The sequence below is a fragment of the Chiloscyllium plagiosum genome, chromosome 1 (genome assembly GCF_004010195.1).
Source record: "Chiloscyllium plagiosum isolate BGI_BamShark_2017 chromosome 1, ASM401019v2, whole genome shotgun sequence".
Classification (NCBI taxonomy): Eukaryota; Metazoa; Chordata; class Chondrichthyes; order Orectolobiformes; family Hemiscylliidae; genus Chiloscyllium; species Chiloscyllium plagiosum.
The window spans coordinates 30,615,777-30,636,919 of record NC_057710.1 but is presented as its reverse complement, the minus strand read 5'-3'; the positions used below and the strand labels follow the sequence as shown (position 1 = coordinate 30,636,919).

At 41.3% G+C, this 21,143-nt stretch overlaps 1 protein-coding gene across 1 annotated transcript in view; it reads left to right on the top strand.

Annotated features, from left to right (window-relative positions):
• Nucleotides 1-21,143, top strand: part of LOC122562013 (lipoxygenase homology domain-containing protein 1-like) — a 222,353-nt gene that overhangs the window by 136,682 nt on the left and 64,528 nt on the right. The window contains exons 21-25 of the mRNA XM_043714444.1: nucleotides 684-838; nucleotides 1,238-1,398; nucleotides 1,560-1,636; nucleotides 5,020-5,216; nucleotides 7,529-7,721. Of these exons, the coding sequence (XP_043570379.1) occupies nucleotides 684-838; nucleotides 1,238-1,398; nucleotides 1,560-1,636; nucleotides 5,020-5,216; nucleotides 7,529-7,721 (783 nt within the window). The remainder of the gene's footprint in view (nucleotides 1-683; nucleotides 839-1,237; nucleotides 1,399-1,559; nucleotides 1,637-5,019; nucleotides 5,217-7,528; nucleotides 7,722-21,143) is intronic.

Here is a 21,143-nt window from a genome sequence, read left to right as displayed (position 1 = left end):
ATCATGTTAAATAGCAGAGCAAGATCGAAGGGCCAAATGACCTATTTCTGGTCTTAGTTTCTATTGTTTCAACCACCGCTCAATGCGAATCAGGAGAGCATTCTAATCAGCAGCTGAATCAAGACATCACTGTTCTCACTTGCTTCTGCAAAATGCTGGTAGAACCACTTGTAAATGTGAGAATAGTGAGAGCTTTTTATGATTTTAAAATAATATTCTTTCAGTTTCCCATCCCAAGAGGTGTTTATTTTCCCAGTATGATGTGTGTGATTTCCAGTCTGAGGTAGAGGGATAAACTTGAGTTAGGACAACTGTTAGGTACTATGCAATATCAAGGGTATTGTGGCTCAGGCAAGACAGTGAAGCTGGGTATTCATTTACTCCAAACTTAGTGAGCATTCTTCAAAGGCTGCTGGCCTACTCTTGTTCCTGTTTCTTATGTTCCCAAGTGTCTTCAGTTGCACATACCATCATTTCTTGAATTCACAATCCAGACTGAGTGCTGGCCTTGGAATCTCACTATGGACAAGAAAGCACAAATTTATACTTTAAAGCTGAATCCAGAAGCTCTCTCGGCCATTGAGACTTTGACAGCAAACCCTGCAAAGTAGAACCATAAACTGAAAACCAGGATAGATGCAATATCAACCGTGGTCATGATGTTTTCTGTGTGTTCCATGCAGTGGTGAAGTACCGGGTTATTATCTACACTGGCAAAGTGGGTGGCAGTGGCACAGATGCCAATGTCTTCATTTGCCTGATCGGCCTGCAGGGAGACACAGGCGAGCGGGTGCTTTATGACAGCAAGAATAACGTCAACAAATTTGAGAAGGGCAACGTGAGTACAATATTTGCATTCTTAACAGCAAATCACTGTATCTTTCTGTCCACACTCTGATTTACCCATACGTAGTGTTTCTATACTCTGATATACCCAGTCTGTCTCTTCCCCAATATACCCAGTCTGTCTATACCCCAATTTACCCAATCTCTCTGTACCGTGATATACTCAAAATGTCTATATCCTGATACACCCAATCTGTTTATAACCCAAATTACCTATCTGTCTACTCCTGATTTACCCAGTCTGCTTGTGCCCTAATTTGCCTTTCTGCTTATTCCCTTATTTACCCAACTCTGTCCATTAGCTGAATTATCCTGTCTCAATATTTGTACCCCGAGTTAGTCTGTCTAAGTGTAAATCCCATCAACTTCTTGCTGTATTTCCTACTTTCAGGCGGATGAGTTTATTATTGAGGCAGTAAGTCTGAAGAAAGTGATGAGGGTGAGAATAGGACATGATGGGAGAGGTGGAAGTTGTGGCTGGTACCTTGACAAGGTTGTCATCAAAGTGGAAGGAGCTCCAGAGGCGCAGGCTGTGGAATTCCCGTGTTACAGGTTATGAATTTTAACTTCTGATAAACTCCACCTTAAAGGAGAACATTCCCATATGTGTTGTCTGTGCACACTGTATGTTTCTACATGGGATAGCAAGAGAAAAAAATTATGAGGGAAAGTGAAGTAGAACAAGAAACCATTACTACTGTATTTATCACCAGGTGGCTGGATAAAGGTGAGGATGATGGCCAAATTGTTCGAGAGCTGGTTCCCCTCGGAGATGCTCAGATGCTTAAAAGTAAGTAAAGATTTTTCTAAACTTGGTAAATCTGAGTCAAACACTGTTCTTTATATTTGGCTGTACTTTTAAATTTAACAGAGAATTTTCACTTTATAGGAACAATGCCACAGTTTAATTAGGTGTACCAACACTGAAGTGTATCTATTTAAGGATAGGAAGGGGGTATTATCCCATTTGGAAAATTGCCTTTACGGCAGGTTGTTCTATCTTAGCCGGTACAGAGTGGATGCAGTAAAAGCACAGAGAAACTAATCCAAAATCACGTTCTCTTGATCTACATGATACCTTTGTAAAGTAAGAGACTTTGCCTCTCTACTGTTTCTGTTTTTTTTAACCATCTTCCATGTAGTCCCAGTACAAGGCCTCAGTCCACACACGTTGGAGAACTCTTTACGGCAGGTTGTTCTATCTTAGCCAGTACAGAGTGGATGCAGTAAAAGCACAGAGAAACTAATCCAAAATCACGTTCTCTTGATCTGCATGATACCTTTGTTAAGTAATAGAGACTTTGCCTCTCTACTGTTTCTGTTTTTTTTAACCATCTTCCATGTAGTTCCAGTACAAGGCCTCAGCCCACACACGTCGGAGAACTGTCTGTCACCAGGACCGGGAAGCTGTAAATTATACAGGGGTGGGGCAATATTCAGTAACCAGGCAGCTACCTATTAATATGGGTAGACAGCTTCCCCACTTCCCTCAACACTACCTGTCCCTCCACCTATCTTTGTGTCATTTGCAAACTTATGAATAATGCTCTTAGTTCCTTCGTCCAGATCCATAATGTATAACGCACATAGTTATCACAGCACAGACCCCTGCAGAACTTGACTAATCTCAGCTGCTATCCTCAAAACAAAATCCCTTTATCCATACTCTCAGCTTCTGCCAATCAGCCAATCCTCTCTCCATGCCAATGTATTGTCCCCACCACCAACCTCCTGTGTGGCATGTTATCAAAGGTGTATTGGAAATTCAGATAGACCATGTCCATTGGCTGTCCTTTGTCTAACTTGCTCGTTACCTCGTCAAAGAATTCTAACAGATTTGGCAGGCATGACGTCCCCATGACGAGACTGTGCTGACTCACCTCTATTTTGTCGTGCACATCCAGGTAATCCATAATCTCATCCTTAATAATGGACTCTAAAATATTAACAATGACCAAGGTCAGGCTACACGGCCTATGATTTCCTGTATTTTCCCTCCCTACCTTCCTTCTTAAATGGGTTATAGGAGATTGTGACTGTAAAGAGAGACATCATGTCAGAGATACAGTGGCCACTTTGAAAATTAAGCACAGACCACAGCATTTAGCAGGCATTCCAGCATTCTGTGTGGACACTGAAGAGGGTTATGGCAGGCCCACAGTAGTTTTTTAGCTTCTTTGATTACACAAACCCTTAAAACAAGTGGTGGTATGCAGAGGTCCTGGTTAATGCAAGAAAATTAATCTTAAATTGGATACAGGAAACAGTTGAACTAACGACCCAGCTGGTACCACTCGCATACCAAAATCAAGTTTTGAAGGCTGAGAAAGAAAATATTATAGAAAATGTCACGAGTGTCTTGTACATAAGACAGCCAGTGTTCATATGCAATTAACACAATATATCACTTCATATCAATATGATACCATGATGGGGAAGAACATCCTTTTTCCATCAAATGTTCCATAAATTATTATCTGAGAAAAAAATATGCTGCTATAATCATCATAGAATTTCTACAGTGTGGAAGCACGCCATTTGGCCCATCAAGTCCACACCAACTCTCCGAAGAACATTCCACCCTGACCCACCAACCTATCCTGTCCATGTAACCCTACATTTCCCATGGTCAATCCACCTAACCTGCACATCTTTGAACCATGGAGGAAACCAGAGCACCGGAGGAAACCCACACAGACACAGGGAGAACACGCAAACTCCACACTGACAATTGCCCAAACCTTGGTCCCTGGTGCTGTGAGGCAGCAGTGCTAACCACTGAGCCACCCTGGCACCCATCAATGAGTGATAACCGTACAATTGTAATGGCAACTCATGAATGAAAGAAGAATTCTTCATTTGTTCATATAGAGTCATAGAGTAAGTTGATTGTAGGAAACCAAGCTGTCGTAAATGACAGTTCAAATACAGAATGCTCATAATCCTTTGAAGGAGGAATTTAAAATCAATAACAAATGGCAGAAAGCCCTTAAGCGCTCAATCTCTGGCCATCCTAACTGCATACCAGCACTTGTTTTAAGGGTTTGTGTAATCAAAGAAGCTAAAAAACATTAAGTCTAGGAGAGAGGTGCTGTCTTCTGAACATCGGTGGCTGTTAGCTGTTTGATCAAGTCTGTTGGCTGAAGTATTGAGCAAAAGCATCCAGATGATGGTCTAGAGATTGATATTGTTGTTGATGGTGTTGCCTCCTATTTTCTGTCAAAGTTATTGAGACATTCTCACCTGAAGAGGATCAGTATCACACTGAGTATCTACTCCAACCGTAAAGTGCACCACAGATGAGAGGGAGAGGGAGAGTTTGTTTGTCGATCCCTCTTTCACTGGTTGTGATAGTGTGAATGCTGGAGGGTTGCCTCTTCAATCCCTTTTTCCTTAATTGGTCTTCATTGCTGTACAATCCAGAAACCAGTGGAGAAGCTGCCATTCCGCTCCAACCCTGCAATCACCTTCCAAGATAACGATAAGCGAGTACACATCTCCCACAGGTCTTTTAAGGGAGCTGATAATACTATCGGAGATTAATACCTCAGCTGAAGTAAATGTCTTGTGGAGTGGGAAAAGTGGGAGGAATGTTTAAAAACGGGTAATAAAGTAACTCCAGAAGAGAGCTGTGAAGTAAAGGGTTAGTCAGCAACCTCTCGCTCCCCATGCACTGTATGTCTTATTCCCTCACCTCATTACTTACCCACTCTCTCCTTGTGTTTCTCCCCTGCATTCAATGCTAATGTGCTTGCTTGTGGATATTATGGGACAGACTTGTATTTTGAGCATGCCATGTACTTCAGGTTTTGGGAGTAGACAGTCATGGTTATGAAGAGAATATGGGATCAGAAATTCAGCTCATAATCAAAAAGGACAGCAATTCTGTGAATGGTCTGAGTCACCTTCAGAATGTGTTCAGGACGAGACAACAAATTATGTGTCAGGGGTCAGGTTTTCTGCTATTCAACTATGCTGGTTGTTGATTTTCAATTGCACAAATGTATCAAGTTCAAGAGGTAATGAATAGCGTAATCTAAATCTTTACAGCATTTTTGGACATGCTAAAGTCATGTAAGGTGTTATATAAATGCAAATACTGCTTTATTTTTCTCTCGAACCTGCGCAGCTGTGATCTTTTATTAAACATTGTTCCTCATGTGCATCTCTCAGATATCCGTTACCATGTTACAGTGAAGACAGGCAATGTGTCTGGAGCTAGCAGTGATTCAAAAGTTTTCATCAAACTGTATGGAGAGAAGGGAGATACCAGCAAGCATTCCCTAGCCATCTCCGACAATGACCTGGGAAATTACTTTGAACAAGGCCGTGTGGATGTTTTCATTATTGACACAATGGACATTGGAAAAGTAAGTACATGTTGGTGTACATTGTGGATCATGCCTCTGAGCTATTATCTAAGTTGCTGACTAATTGCATTATTGTCTTAAGAATTTATCCATTGAATGGCAATATAAGTCCAAAATCACTATCATTATTTAGCAGAGTACATAGTTTAGAATTACACAACATAAACCATATTAGTGAATGAGCAGTCAATGACTTACATCAATTTTTTTTTGCCTGCTGTTTTAATGCAAACACTAACCCATTTATTTTGTGACATTCCCACTAATCCTAACCACTGACTTGTCTGAATTATTCATTGTGTGACCCATATCATTTGCACACTCATTGTTAAAGATTATTTCTGGTGAATTGAGTATCATTGAAAATTGCTGGGAATACCGCAAAGCACAACAGTGAAAGACTCAGTGAAGGAGGTTTAGGTGTGAGGTTGTGCATGTGCCTTAAATAAGCAGCAACTTAATGTTTCAGAACTTATAACAAGGTACTAAATGGTGCAGTGGGATGGTGCATTCACTTCATTGCTAGTTCTTAGTTTTGAATCCAGCAATTCACTAGTGGGGTGATAGTCATTTCTCTACTGGAGAGGACCACAATGCAAAACTGATTTATTTTGGATCTACAGTAATTGTTGCTGAATTAGAAGGTACTTGGCATGGGAAATCGAAGTATCAGACTACCTCCCATTTACAGCAAGTTATGCAAACAATTGTAAGACTCGCTGTGAATTGAGAAAATAATCTATGAACTCAACAGATTTTGTGTCACTAGTATTAGGACAGGATGCATATTGCTTCAGGGAGATAGTACATAGTGGAGGTGTAATAATGGAGAAATACTTTGCTTGATTATATTTTTAAGAATCAGAAAGTATTTGTGTTGAAACTTTCCCTTTTTAGATTACATTGCTGGATATAAACTATGATAAGGAAGAACATTAATGGACAATATAGCCTTACTGAATTATTGAATTTTTCATAGAGGTGACAAAGGTGATCAAGGTAGAGTAGTGGATGTTGTTTACATAGAGTTTAGTAAGGTTTTGACAAGGTGCCTCATGGTAGGCTCATCCAGAGGATTAAGATGCACAAGATCCACAGTGACTTGGCCGCGTGGATTCAGAATTGGCTTTCCATTGGAAGGCAGAGGGTCATGGTGGAAGGATGTTTTTCTGGCTGGAGATTTGTGACGAGTGGTATTCCACAGGGATCCGTACCGGGACCTCTGCTTTGGCGATATATATAAATGATTTGGATGAAAATGTAGAAAGGTGGGTTAGTAAGTTTGCAGATAATACAAAGATCGGTGGAGTTGTGGGTAGTGTAGAAAGTTGTTAAAAGATATAGCAGGATATAGATCAATTGCAGATATGGGTGGGAAAATGGCAGATGGAGTTTAATCTGGGTAAATGTGAGGTGCTGCACTTTGGGAAATCAAATGTTAAGGAAAAATATGCAATTAATGGCAGGACTCTGAATAGCTTTGATGTACAGAGGGATCTTGGGAGTTCAAGTTGATAGCTTCCTGAAAGCAGCCACTCAGTTAGGGTGGTAAAGAAGGCATATGGCATGCCTGCATTTATTAATTGGACAATTGAATACAAGAATCAGGATGTCATGTTGCAGCTTTATAGAACTTTGGTTAGGTCACACTTAAAGTATTGCATTCAATTCTCATTGCCAAATTGCAGGAAGGATGTGGAGGCTTTGGACAGAGTACAGAAGAGGTTTACCAGTATGCTGCCTGGATTGGAGGGAATGAGCTATAAAGGGAGGCTAGAAAAACTCAAGTTCTTTTCTTTGGAGTGGTAGAGCATGAGGAGAGACTTGAAGTATATAAAAATTATGAGATGCATAGACATTGATGGCCAGAATCTTTTTCCTGATGTCTAATATTAAGGGGCATGCATTTAAGGTGAGAGGGGGAAAGTTCAAAGGAGATGTGAGGAGCAAGTTCTTATATAGAGAGTGACAGGAGTCTGGAACACGGTGAGAGAGGTGGAGGTTGAAGCAAATACGATAGGAATATTTAGAGGTCTCTTAGATAAGCACATGAATATGCAAGGAATAGAGGGATGTGGACCAAGGGCAGACAGAAGGGATTAGTTTAATTTGGCATCATGCTCGGCATCACGCTATGGGCCCAAGGGCCGGTTCCTGTGCTCTATTGATCTATGTTCTTTGTATTAATTTCATACTTACAAATGATTTTAAATGTGTCTGAAGTTTATTTATACATTTGGAGAGGATTGAATAAGGCTATTGATAATTTATGTCTTTGAAGCGTCTATAACAACCTTTTTTCTTCTGAAAAGCTAAACCGTTTATTGATTGGACATGACAACGTGGGACTGCAAGCTGGTTGGTTCCTGGATAGTGTCCAAGTTAAAGTTCCTGTACATGGGAGAGAGTACATGTTCCCTGCTCATCGATGGCTGTGCAAGGACGAGGCAGATGGCAAGACCGAGATTGAAATATATCCCAGTGAGATCAGAGATATTGAAAAGTGTAAGGATATGAACTATGACAAATGTTTGACAGGTTTCCATGTGAGCTGTATATGCTGTTCTTACTGTTTAGGCATTAATCTATCTGTACTCTCGCTCATACTTATTCTTACTAAGCTCCAAATATGTGGATTCTTTTTTCACTCCTTCATAGAATGTGGCCACTATTGATGAGGCCAGTCTTAATTGCCTGTCTAGATTAGGAGTGAGCCACATTTTTGATTACAATTGAGTGGCTAACTCCAGAGGTGAGTTAAGAGTAAAGACATAGCTATCGGAATGGAGTTGTTTATCGGTACATGGTTAAGGACAACAGACTTTCTTCCTTGAATGACATCATCAACAAGATATTTTCTTCACTTTATCTTCACTGTGTTAAGATCAAAATACATGTCACTGTCTCCTACTCCAACTCAATTCTTTCTCAGAAGATCAAAAATGTGGAACTCCTGACTTTTCCCAATATTCCCCTGATAATCTATAGGTCTTTAAAACCCAAGATCAACAAATCTGAAAATGTGCTCTTTGATTGACTCCAAATTCGGTTCTACACTTTCCTTCTTGGATCATTATCTACACTCCCTGCCTTGTTGTATTTTCTAATAAACCTGTTCAGAGATGTTATTGCACACCCCTGGAGGAGGTGGGATTTAAACCTGGACCTTCTGGCTCAGAGATAGGGACTATTCCCTTAATGCCTTTCAACTGAATCATTTTCAAAGATCACATGAAGCACATGAACTGTCATTTGGTTATTCAAGCTAATCTTTCCATACAGAACAAGATTGATTAATTGGATGGTAGACGCTCTGGTGCATCATATATATTTGGAGTGACTGACACGGAACACCACATTGGTAAAAGTGCAGTTAACATCTGCTGAGCAAGGATGACATAAATTGGTATGCAACATTGATTTCACGCTATCTCACACAACTGACGGCATAATGTGGAGAAGAGACAGAAGACACACATAACATTATAAGCTCAAATAATAAAACAAAGAACTGCAGATGCTGGGGATCTGAAACAAAAATAAAATTGTTGGTGAAACCCAGCGGGTCTGGCATCATCTGTGGAAAGAAAGCAAAGTTAACATTTCAAGACTAGTGACTGTTCATCAGCACTGTCAGCAGCTAGGGAAATCTGGTATTTATGCCGAAGGCAAAGTTTCGTGTGGTGAGATGGGTAGATGAGGCGAGTGGATGGTTGGAAATGAAACCCAGAGAGAAAGAGAGAGAGATATGAAAGGGATAGATAAACAAGGTGATTATGGATTGCAGACCAGGACAAAAGAAAAGCTAAATAAGAGCAAATAGTAGGAGAGAATGGGTGAGCTGTACTGAAAGCAATCCGTATATGTGATAACAGGCCTATGAGGAGAGAATGTGCGAAAAACAACTCATGTCATAACAGGACCAGGTGTGGGAATGGGTAAAAACTATAGGTATAGAAGGATGGAAGCTGGCTGTAAAGTTATTGAACTCAATGTTGACTCCTAGAGGCTACATAGGCCCCAAGCAGAAAATGAGCTGTTGCTCTTCAAGCTTGCTGGAATACTACAGTAGACCTGGGATAGAAATGTTGGTGTTAGATCACATGTGGTGTGTTGAAATAGCAACACCTGGAAATTCAACGGTCATTTTTGTGCACAAAGTGTAGGCATTCTGCTAAGTGGTCAGCCGCCTGTGTTTTGTCTCTCCAGTGTAGAGGAGACCACATTGTGAGTAGTGAATACAGCAGACTACATTGACTGAAGTGCAGGTAAATTGCTGCTTCATCGGCAAGGTGTGTCCAGGGCCTTGGATTGTAAGGAAGGAGGATGTAAACGGGAAGCTGTTACACCCTCCATGATTGCATAGAGAGGTGCCGTGGGTTGTAGGGGAATATTGGGAGAGGAAGAGGCGTGGACTAATGTGTCCCAGAGGGGATGGTCCCTGCAGAATGCTAATGAGGGTGGGGAGGAGAATAGTGCCTAGTTATGGCATTCTATTGGAGGTGATGGAAATGGCAGCTTACAATCCTTTGAATGTGACAGCTGGTGAGATGGTAAGTGAGGACCAAGAGGACCCTGTCATTGTTGTGGGAGGGAATGGAAGGGGTGAGGGCAGAAGTGCAAGCAATCCTTGATTCAGGAAAAGGTATACATTTCTGAGACCCCTCTGTGGAAGGTGGCATCATCAGAACAGATGCGATGGAGACAAAAAAACTGGGAGAATGGAATGGAGTCTTTACAGGAACGAGGGTGTGATGATAATAAGCTGTCAGAAGAGGGAGGATGGAGAGAGGGCCGTCCTTAATTTTGGGTGCTATGATGTGTGAGATATCTTATTTTTTATTTACTCATGGGTCATGGGACATTGCGTCGCTGGCTGGTCAGCATTTATTGCCCATCTCTAGTTGTCCTTGAGAAAGTGGTGTTGAGCTGTCTTCTTGCACTTCTTAGTCCGCCTGCTGTGGGTTGACCCACAATGCCATTAAGGAGGGAATTCCAAGCGTTTGACCCAGTGGTGACATACTTCCAAGTGAAGATGGTGAGTGGTCTGGAGGAGATATTGTAGGTGGTGTTCCTAAGTATCTGCTGCGCTTGTCCTTCTAGGCAGAAGTGGTCATGGGTTTGGAAGGTACTGTCTGAGGATCTTGCAGTGCACCTCTGCTATGACTGAGTGTCAGTGGTGGAGGGAGTGGAAACTTATGAATGTGGTGCCAGTCAAGAGGGCTGCTTTGTGCTGGATGGTGTTAAGCTTCTTGAGTATTTTTGGAGCTGCACCCATCCAGCCAAGTGGGGGTTAATAAATCATACTCCTGATTTGGTTCCACTTATAGCCAGCAGCTCATCAAATGCAAGCCCCACTTTTTCTTTAACAACACCTACAGTGTCAGTGTCTGAGCTGGTGATATAAGTATGAAATTGTGTGATGATGCTGGGTCTTCATCATTATTTTGTATTGCGTGGCCAAAACAGCACTTGAGAATCTGAAAGAAAAAAAGACTGAATGGAAAGCTTTTAGTCAAAGGAGGGGGAAGAAGTACAAGGTGCATTCTTATACCATCTGCAGGTCGTAATTCAGAAGAGAGTGTAGTGTGGAGTATGAGAAGAAGGATTCAGTGTGTGGATGGCAATATCTTCAATGGCCAGCGTCAGCACTGGGCACCCGAGGTTAAGACAAGCAGGCATGGCTGAGCTAATCAGTTATCTTTCCCTGGTTTTGTGCTGCCTTATCCCGGAAGAGAGCAGAAGCTGTGTTAATGAGTGTCATATCACTTGCTTGTTGGGTGTAGTAGTCATGATTCAATAGCTGGCAGTGTGTCCAAGCTTTGGGGGTGAGGATTTTGGATTTAGATTAGATTCCCTACAGTGTGGAAACAGGCCCTTCAGCCACCAAGTCCACACCGACCCTCCGAAGAGCAACCCACCCAGACCCATTCCCCTACATTTACCCCTGCACCTAACACTACGCGCAATTTAGCATGACCAAGTCACCTAACCTGAACAACTTTGGACTGTGGGAGGAAACTGGAGCACCTGGAGGAAACCCACGCAGACACGGGGAGAATGTGCAAACTCCACACAGATAGTTGCCCGAGGCAGGAGTTGAACCCGGGTCCCTGGCGCTGTGAGGCAGCAGTGCTAACCACTGAGCCACCGTGCCACCCCAGTGGCAGTAATGTTAAGTGTATGAGACTATAGTAGAGGCTGTGAATCTTTAATATGTGTCCTGAGTGACAGAAAATATTGGTAGTGAGTGATAGGGTATAGTTCTTTGGGCAGTACTGATACAGTTGGTTGCGTATGGCAGTTGTAATTGTATTCCCTGGCCTTGACCCTTGACATGCGTTTCTGTTCGAAGATCAGGCAGACATTTCTGCAGCTATAAACCGGATTCCAGGATGGTATGTTGCGTTTCTGGTGCCCAGACCAAGGATTTCACACAGTGGCTTTGGAACAATCCTCTGGTGGTGGAAACAGCCAGAGGTTGTGTTCTATATTTGCACTAATGAAGTAGGCAGGATGGGGGTTGTGGTCCTGCAGTTAGTAAAGAGAAACACAGAGTGGCTGGGGGCAACTGTTCCCATCTGTAAACTGATCGAGAACCAGAGTTTTGCAAAAGAAGCAAATGTGAGGTGAGAATAAAACTCTTTCACGCAGCAAGTAGTTAAGGTGTGGAGTACATTGTCTGGAGGTGTGGTAAGAGCATGTTGAATTGAAGCATTCAAGAAGATATTTAAATAATAAAACAGTGTGCAGGGTTACAGGGGAAATGCAGGAGATTGACACAAAATTAAAATGCTTAGATAGCCAATGTGCACTTGATGGACCAAATGCTCTCCTCCTGTGCCATAATAATTCTGTGATTCAGTCAGAATTTAAGAGCTAGGTAGAAAATGAGTAAACAGAACCTCAAAAGTAGTAATTTCCAGTTTACTCCCAGTGCTATGCGCAAATCAGTGTAGAAATAGGAGGATAAAACAGATTGAATATGTGGCTGGAAAAATGGCTCGGGGGAATGGATTTAGACTCCAATGTGGCTAGCAGAGACTGTTGGAAAGCTGGACAATTGCACCTGAGCAGGGCTGGGACTGAGTACCTAGTGGAGCATTTTGCTAATGTCCTTAGGGAGTGTTTAATGTATATCATCAGGGGTGTTGGAACTAAGATTAATTATTAGACAGGAATATTAGGGTGCACAGAAAATTCAGAGCGACAGTTAGCACGAGAATACAGAATAGTAAATTAATAAGTGGAATTTGATTCAGGGAGAAATTCAAACTTTGTAAACCAGGGTTACAATGTATTGTTATTACACGAGGTAAGCTGTCCTGCTTAATTTAAAACCAGCAACACAGAAAAGATTTATCCTGTGCAGTAATCTGTAAAAATTCGAGTGGCCAAGAACTATTTAAGGTAAAAATCAACAACTTTATTTGTTAAAGTAGAACATAAAATAATTAACTAACAAATATTTACAAGTCCTTACTCTAAACTATCTTTTACCTTCCCTTCTATAATACTAGTTCAATAAAACTCCTGATTACGAATTACGAAACAAAATGTCTTATCTCAAAACCAGGCAGCTTTTGTTTTTTTTGGCATTTCAGACTTTGTTCCTTCTTCTTGGACATCCTGCTTCACAGGTTACTGATCGATAAAGGTACCTTTTAAGAGAGCTACTTTCTGGGCAGTGTGCAGAGGTCGGTGGCTTGGCAGTTCTCCTCTCAACTATTCAATTTTCCCTGGTCTTATACCCTCAAAGCATCGGATTGTGTCATTGGCTTTTAAGATTGTCAATATACTTAATTCAAACTTGATTGAAGTTTGGTATGTTTCGGGGTATAGTCTAAACTGATTGGCCTAATTTGAAACTGTTTTGTCATTTCCAGGTAACCAGCTAACCAAGTTGTTTGACCAAATGTTACATTATATTTCTTATGGTTAATTTTTTCGAACTCAGCATTAGTTTAACCTGGTTTCTTCTTTGTGTTTCTGAACTGCTGTCTATGTGCTTTTGGTACCAATTCATAAGCACTTAAAATATCCTGTTTAACCTCTTCATAATCTCTTGACACTTCATCTGACAGTGCGGCAAATACCTCACTAGCTTTGCCTACCAGTTTTGTCTGAACTAGCATTGCCCATAAATCCTTGGACCACTCCATCTGCCTAGCCAATTTTTCAAATGAAATAAAGAAGGCTTCAACATCTTTTTCATCAAAATGTAGCAGAGTTTTGACATAACTGTATATATCACTCCCTTCTCTTTTAATCTGCATCCTGTTAACTTGACTTTGATGACTATGTTGCAACTTCTCAAATTCAAATTTCTCTCTTTTTGTCTCTCCCTTTCTTCTCTCTGTTTGCTCAGCTAAGAACCTTCTCTCCCCCCTCTTTCCTCTTTCTCTCTTCTCTCTCCATTCATTTATCTTTTAACTCAATTTTTCTCAAATGTAATTTAAGTTTTTCTACCTCTGCTGCACTTGTCTGTTTCTCTGATACACCTAAGTGTTTGAGTAATTCCTTACAATTTCAGCTTTACTTTTGTCCTTAGTTAAACCCAAATCTAATTTATTTGCTAACACTAAAAATATGGCCTTTTTCTTTCCTTCTAAACTTTCTTGACAAATTTGAGAATTATATTCAAATCCCAGAACCTCTTTGGCAATTTTAATAGCCATTTCTCTAAAGGTCTATTCAAACCTGTCTAAACCTGTTCAAATCACGGACCCAAGCCCCCAAACTGTTACAACACAGGGTAAACCCTCCTGCTTAATTTAAAATCAGCAACACAGAAAAGATTTATCCCATGCAGTTCTCTGTAAAAATTCAAGTGGCCAAGAACTATTTAAGGTAAAAGTTAATAACTTTATTTCTTAAAGTATAATAGAGAATAATTAACTAACAACTATTCACAAGTTCTTACTTTAAACTATCTATTACCTTCCTTTCTTTAATACTAGTCCGATAAAACTCCTGATTACGATTTACAAAATAAAACATCTTATCTCAAAACCAGGCAGCTTTCGTTCTCCCCTGTATTTTGGTCTTCATTCTTTCTCCTTGGGCATCCTGCTTCACAGATTACTGATCGACAAAGGTACCTTTTAAGAGAGCTACATTCTGGGCAGTGTGCAGATGCTGGTGGCTTGGCAGTTCCTCTCTCATAGCACATAGAACGTTACAGCACAGTACAGACCCTTCGGCCCTTGATGTTGCACTGACCTGTGAAAATAATCTGATACCCATCTAACCTACACCATTCCATTATAATCCATATGCATGTCCCATGCCCATTTAAATGCCCTTAACGTCGGCGAGTTTACTACTGTTGCAGGCAGGCCGTTTCACACCCCTACTACTCTCTGAGTGAAGAAACTACCCCTAATATCTGTCCTAAATCTACCACCCCTCAATTTAAATCTATGTCCCCTTGTGCTAGCCTTCACCATCCAAGGAAAAGGGCTCTCACTTTCCACCCTATCTAACCCTCTGATTATCTTGTATGTCTTGATTAAGTCACCTCTCAACTTCCTTCTCTCCAATGAAAACAGCCTCAGTTCCCTTAGCTTTTCCTCTTAAGACCTTCCTTCCATACCAGGCAGCATCCTAGTAAATCTCCTTTGAACTCTTTCCAAAGCTTCCACATCCTACCTCTCATGCAGTGACCACAACTGCATGCAATACTCCAGGTGCGACCTTACCAGTATCTTGTACAGCTGAAGCATGACCTCTTGGCTCCAAAACTCAATCCCGCTACCAATAAACGCCAACACACCATATGCCTTCTTAACAACCCTATCACCTAGGTGGCAACTTTTAGGGATTAATGCACCAGGACACCGAGATCTCTCTGTTCATTTACACTGCCAAGAATTTTACCATTAGCCCAGTACTCTGCATTCCTGTTACTTCTTTCGAAGTGAACTACCTCACACTTTACCGTATTAAGCTCCATTTGCCACTTCTCAGTCCAGCTTTGCATTCTTATCTATGTCCCTCCTTAACCTACAACATCTTTCGGCACTATCCACAACTCTGCCTACCTTAGTGTCATCTGCAAATTTACTAACCCATCCTTCTACGCTCCACATCCAGATCATTTATAAAAATGGCAAACAGCAGTGGACCCAAAACAAATCCTTGCGGCACACCACTGATAACTGAGTTCCAGGATGAACATTTCTCATCAACCGCCACCCTCTGTCTGCTTCCAGGAGGCCAATTTCTGATCCAAACCGCTCAATCATCTTCAATTCCGAAACTCCTTATTTTGTGGAATAGCCTACCATGTGGAACCTTATCAAATGCCTTACTGAAGTCCACATACATCACATCAACCGCCTTACCTTTATCCACTTTTTTTGTCACCTTCTCAAAGACCTCAATAAGGTTCGTGAGGCATGACCTACCCTTCATAAATCCGTGTTGACTATCCCTAATCAAAAGGTATTCCTTTCCAGATGATTATAAATCCTATCTCTTATAACCTTTTCCAACACCTTACCCACAACCGAAGTAAGGCTCACTGATCTATAATTACCAGGGTTGTCCCGACTCCCCTTCTTCAACAAGGGAACAACATTTGCTGTCTTCCACTCTTCTGGCACTACTCCTGTCGACAATGATGACAGAAAGATCAAAGCCAAAGGTTCTGCCATCTCCTCCCTAGCTTCCCAGAGAATCCGAGGATAAATCCCATCCGGCCCAGAAGTCTTAACTATTTCAGATCTTCCAAAATTGCTAAAACCTCCTCTTTGTCAACCTCAATCCCATCTAATCTAGTAGCCTGTATCCCCGTATGCTCATTAACATTGCCCTTTCCCAGTGTGAATACATGAAAAGTACTCATTAAGCGCTTTCCCATGTCCTCAGATTCCACACACAACTTTCCACTCCTATCTTTGATTGGCCCTAATCTTACTGTAGTCATTCTTTTATTCCTGATATTCCAAAAAAAGGCCTTAGGGTTTTCCTTGATCCTATCTGCCAACAATGTCTCATGTCCCTTCCTGGCTTTACTTCGCCCTCTCTTTAGATTTTTTCTGGCTAACGTATAACTCTCTTCCCCTTAACTGAACGTTCATGCCTCATTCTCACATAAGCCGCCTTCTTCCTCTTGAAAGAGCTTCAACTCTTTAGTAAACCATGGCTCCCTCTCTCGACAACTACCTCACTGCCTAATAGGTATATATTTATCAAGGACCCGCAGTAGCTGTTCTTTGAATAAATGTTCAATTCTCAACTGTTCAATATTCCCCGGTCTTATACTCTCAAAGCATCTGATTGTGTTATTGGCTTTTAAGATTGTCAATATACTAAATTCAAACTGGATTGGAGTTTGGTATTTTTCAGGGTATAATTTAAACTGATTGGCCTAATTCAAATATGTTTTGTTGTTTCCAAGCAACCAGCTAATTGAGTTGTTTAACCAAGTGTTACATTATATTTCTTTTCAGAACACTTGGTTCTGTCAGGTAGTTCTGTTGCTCTTAACTCTCTTAAGGATACAGTACACCCACATCTTCATAACAATATATATATATATAAATCCTCAGATTATAGTGGGTGAGATTGATGAGTTACAGGTGCAAATTGTCATGAGCAGTTATGACACTATGGCTATAACAGAGAAATTGCTTCAGGAAGGTTGGGACTGGGTGATAAATATTTCTGCTTACAAGGTGTTCAGGTAAGATAGGAAAGGAAGAAAATGGGTGGCAATATTGGTTAATGAAAGTAATTGCAGTGCTGTAGAAAGAGTTAGCCCCTAAGAGTTCAAGGACAAAATTGAATTGGTTAGAATTAGGGAACTAAACAAAATGCAGTTTCATTGCTTAGTGTGGTCTATAGGCCACCTATAAGTGGGAAGAACGTAAAGGAATAAATCTACAAGGAAATTATAGAGATGCAAACACTGTTTTCTGATCAAGAGTTTGGAAAGCCTCTTTGCCCCCTTGTAAATACAGGATGTTGCTTCTTCTTATCACCTCCTACACCAAGACTTATTGTGTAGTACTTGACATCCTTGGAGCCCTCTCTCTCTCTCATGCCCATGATAAATTTCACTATTTCTCCAGTCAGGTTAATTTCCTGCATAGCTCCCGCACCAGCTCCAGCCACAGAGCACCTCCCCTTTAGCACCGCAGATTGACTTTAATTAGTACCAACAAGTATGGTTTTGGGATGCACTGCTGATGCATGCGGTTAATGAGTAGCACTGGCTACACACAGCAATCATCCAGGTGACCAGCAGGAAGGTGGTTTGATTTCACTTACTTATTGTCAGGTGTATCTTGTTAGAAAATACTGTGAAAAGTGTTGTTTCGTGTCACCACTCTCCGGCCCCATCTTAAAATACAGAAAAATAGACCAAAACACAGACTATAAAGGCAGAAGAAGTACTGAAAATGTCCAACTTCACAAGTGTGTAAGTTGAATTACATTGAGCTGTTAGGAGTTAACAATCGTGTAATTATAATCCCCTTGCCTGTTTCTGTGGGTTATCCATTAGCAGTGCTGCTCTCTGGCTATCAACACAGCTAGTACCATTTAGAAACCTAGCAGCAGGAGTTGGACATTCAACCCCTCAGTAAGATCATGGCTGATCTGTGGTCTAATTCCATATGCCTGCCTTGGGCCCATATCTCTTGCTTGATAAAAATTGTCTATCTCAGATTTAAATTTAACAATTGAATTACTATGGACTGCTGCTTTAGGAAGAGAGTTCCAAACCTCCATTACATATGTAGAAATGCTTTGTGACATCTCTCCTGAATGATCAGACCATAATTCTTAGACTATGTCCCAGTTCTAAAATCTTTAAACAATGGAAATAGTTTATGTTTATCTACCCAGTTATCTACCTGTTAATATCCTGAAGACCTCAGTTAGATCACACCTTGACCTTCTAAATTCTAGTGAATAAAGGCCAAATTTTTCTAACTCCTCCTCACAATTTAACTCCTGAAATCCAGATATTGTCCTTGTAAATCTGTGTTGAATGTTCTCAAGGACCAACACATCCTTCCTAAGCTGTGGTGCCCAGATTTGCTCAGATCCTTAAACTCCAGCCTTTTAGATATGAAGGCCAGCATTTTATTAGCCTTCTCAACTATTTTCTGCACCTGTTTGTGGCATTTAAAGAGCTATGCACCTCAACCCCCAAATCTTATTGGACATCCACTTTATTGAATTTTATGCCTTCCAAAACGGAATAAGAATCCATCCTTTCTCAGTCCAAAATGGATAACCTCACAGTTGCTTATATTAAAATCCATCTGCCACAGCTTTTCCCATCCACCTAAGCTATCAACACCCTGTTATAATTATTTTGCATAAGTGTTTAGATTAGATTACTTACAGTGTGGAAACAGGCCCTTCGGCCCAACAAGTCCACACCGCCCCGCCGAAGCGCAACCCACCCATACCCCTATATGTACCCCTTACCTAACACTATGGGCAATTTAGCATGGCCAATTCACCTGACCTGCACATCTTTGGACTGTGGGAGGAAACCGGAGCACCCGGAGGAAACCCACGCAGACACGGGGAGAACGTGCAAACTCCACACAGTCAGATGCCTGAGGCGGAATTGAACCCAGGTCTCTGGCGCTGTGAGGCAGCAGTGCTAACCACTGTGCCACCGTGCCGCCCTTGTTTACTGTGGAGAAGGAAATGGCAGATACAGAACGTGGGGGAATAAATAGCAACATCTTGAAAAATGTCCATACTACACAGGAAGTGGTGCTGGATGTCTGAAAACTCGTAAAGGTGGATAAATTTTCCAGTACCTGATCAACATGGCTTAATTAAGTCTCACTATCTTGACTGAGTTTTTTGAAGAAATAACAAAGAAGATTGATGAGGGTAAATAAGATATATATGGATTTCAGTAGGGCATTCAACAAGGTTCCTCATAGTAGACTTATTAGCAAGGTTAGATCACGTGGAATTCAGGGATAACTAGACACTTGGATAAAGAACTGGCTCAAAGGTAGGGGACTAAGGGTGGTGGTGGAAGTTTGCTTTTCAGACTGGAGGCCTGTGACCAGCAATGTGCCACAAGGATCGGTGCTAGGTCCACTGCTTTTCATTATTTATATAAATGATTTGGATGTGAACATAGGAAGTGTGTTAGTAAGTTCGCAGATACCACTAAAATTGGAGGTTTTAGTTGACAGCGAATAAAGTTACTTCAAAGTACAGATTGGCCAATGGGCTGAGGAATGGCAGATGGAGTTTAATTTAGATAAATGTGAGGTGCTGCATTTTGGAAAGGCAAATTAGGGAGCAGGACCTATACACTTAATGGCAAGATCCTGGGGAGTGTTGCTGAACAAAAAGGCCTTGAGTGCGGGTTTATAGTTCCTTGGAAGTGGAGTCGCAGTTAGGCAGGATAGTGAAGAAGGTGTTTTGTATGTTTGCTTTTATTGGTCAGTGCATTGAGTATACAAGTTGGAAGGTCATGTTGCAGCTGTACAGGACATTGGTTTGGACACTGTTGGAGCAATGAGTGCAATTCTGGTCTCCCTGCTTTAGGAAGGATGTTGTGAAACTTGAAAGTGTTCAGAAACATTTACAGCAATGTTGTCAGGGTTGGAGTGTTTGAGCGACAGGGAGAGGCTGAATAGGCTGGGGCTATTCCCTGCAGTGTCAGAGGTTGAAGGGTGACCTTCTCGAACTTTGTAAATCATGAGGGGCATGGATAGGATAAATAGGCAAGGTCTTTTCCCTGGGGTGGTGAAGTCCAAAACAAGTGGTCATGGGTTTGAGGTAAGGGGGAAGATATAAAAGGAACCTAAAGGGCAACTTTTTCATGTAGAGGATGGTATGTATATGGAATAAGCTGCCAGAGAAGTGGTGGAGATTGATATTATTACAACAATTAAAATGCATCTGGATGGGTATATGAATAGGAAGGATTTAGAGGGATGTGTGCCAAATGCTGGCAAATGGGATTAAATTTATATCGGATATCTGGTCAGTATGGACAAGTTGGACCAAAGAGTCTGTTTCCGTGCTGTATATCTGTATGACAATGCTGCCTATGATGGCAAAATTTGAATATTTGACTTTTTACACCATTATATAAGTCATTAACGAATCTTGTGAATAATTGAGGCACCAACACAGATCCCCACAAGACACCACTCACCATGTCCTGCCAATTTGAGTCTGTTTCCTGCCACTCAATCAGTTTCCCATCCACATTCCCTCAATTCCATGAACTTCTTTCCTTAGCTAACAGTCCCTTGTGTGGGACTTTTTCAAAAGCTTTCTGTAAATTTGTATAAACACCGTCAGTCATCTTACCTCTGGACACTACTTCAGTCACTTCTTCAAAAAACACCATGAGTTTTGACAGACATGACCTACCCTTCATGAATCCATGCATTTGAACAGTTCTAGAGACCACCTCTCCACTACTTTTTATGAAATGATATTCCAGCCATTGATTGCTCTTTGAATGATGAGGGGCTTATGGACATTAACCTACCTTTAGCTAATTAATACCTTCGGCTTTATAAGACCATAAGACATAGGAGTGGAAGTAAGGCCATTCGGCCCATCGAGTCCACTCCGCCATTCAATCATGGCTGATGCGCATTTCAGCTCCACTTACCAGCGTTCTCCCCGTAGCCCTTAATTCCTCTAGTCAACAAGAATCTATCAATCTTGGCCTTGAAGACATTTAGCGTCCCGGCTTCCACTGCACTCCGTGGCAATGAATTCCACAGGCCCACCACTCTCTGGCTGAAGAAATGTCTCCGCATTTCTGTTCTGAAATGACCCCCTCTAATTCTAAGGCTGTGTCCATGGGTCCTAGTCTCCTCGTTTAACGGAAACAATTTCCTAGCATCCACCTTTTCCAAGCCATGTATTATTTTGTAAGTCTCGATGAAGTCACCCCTTAATCTTCTAAACTCC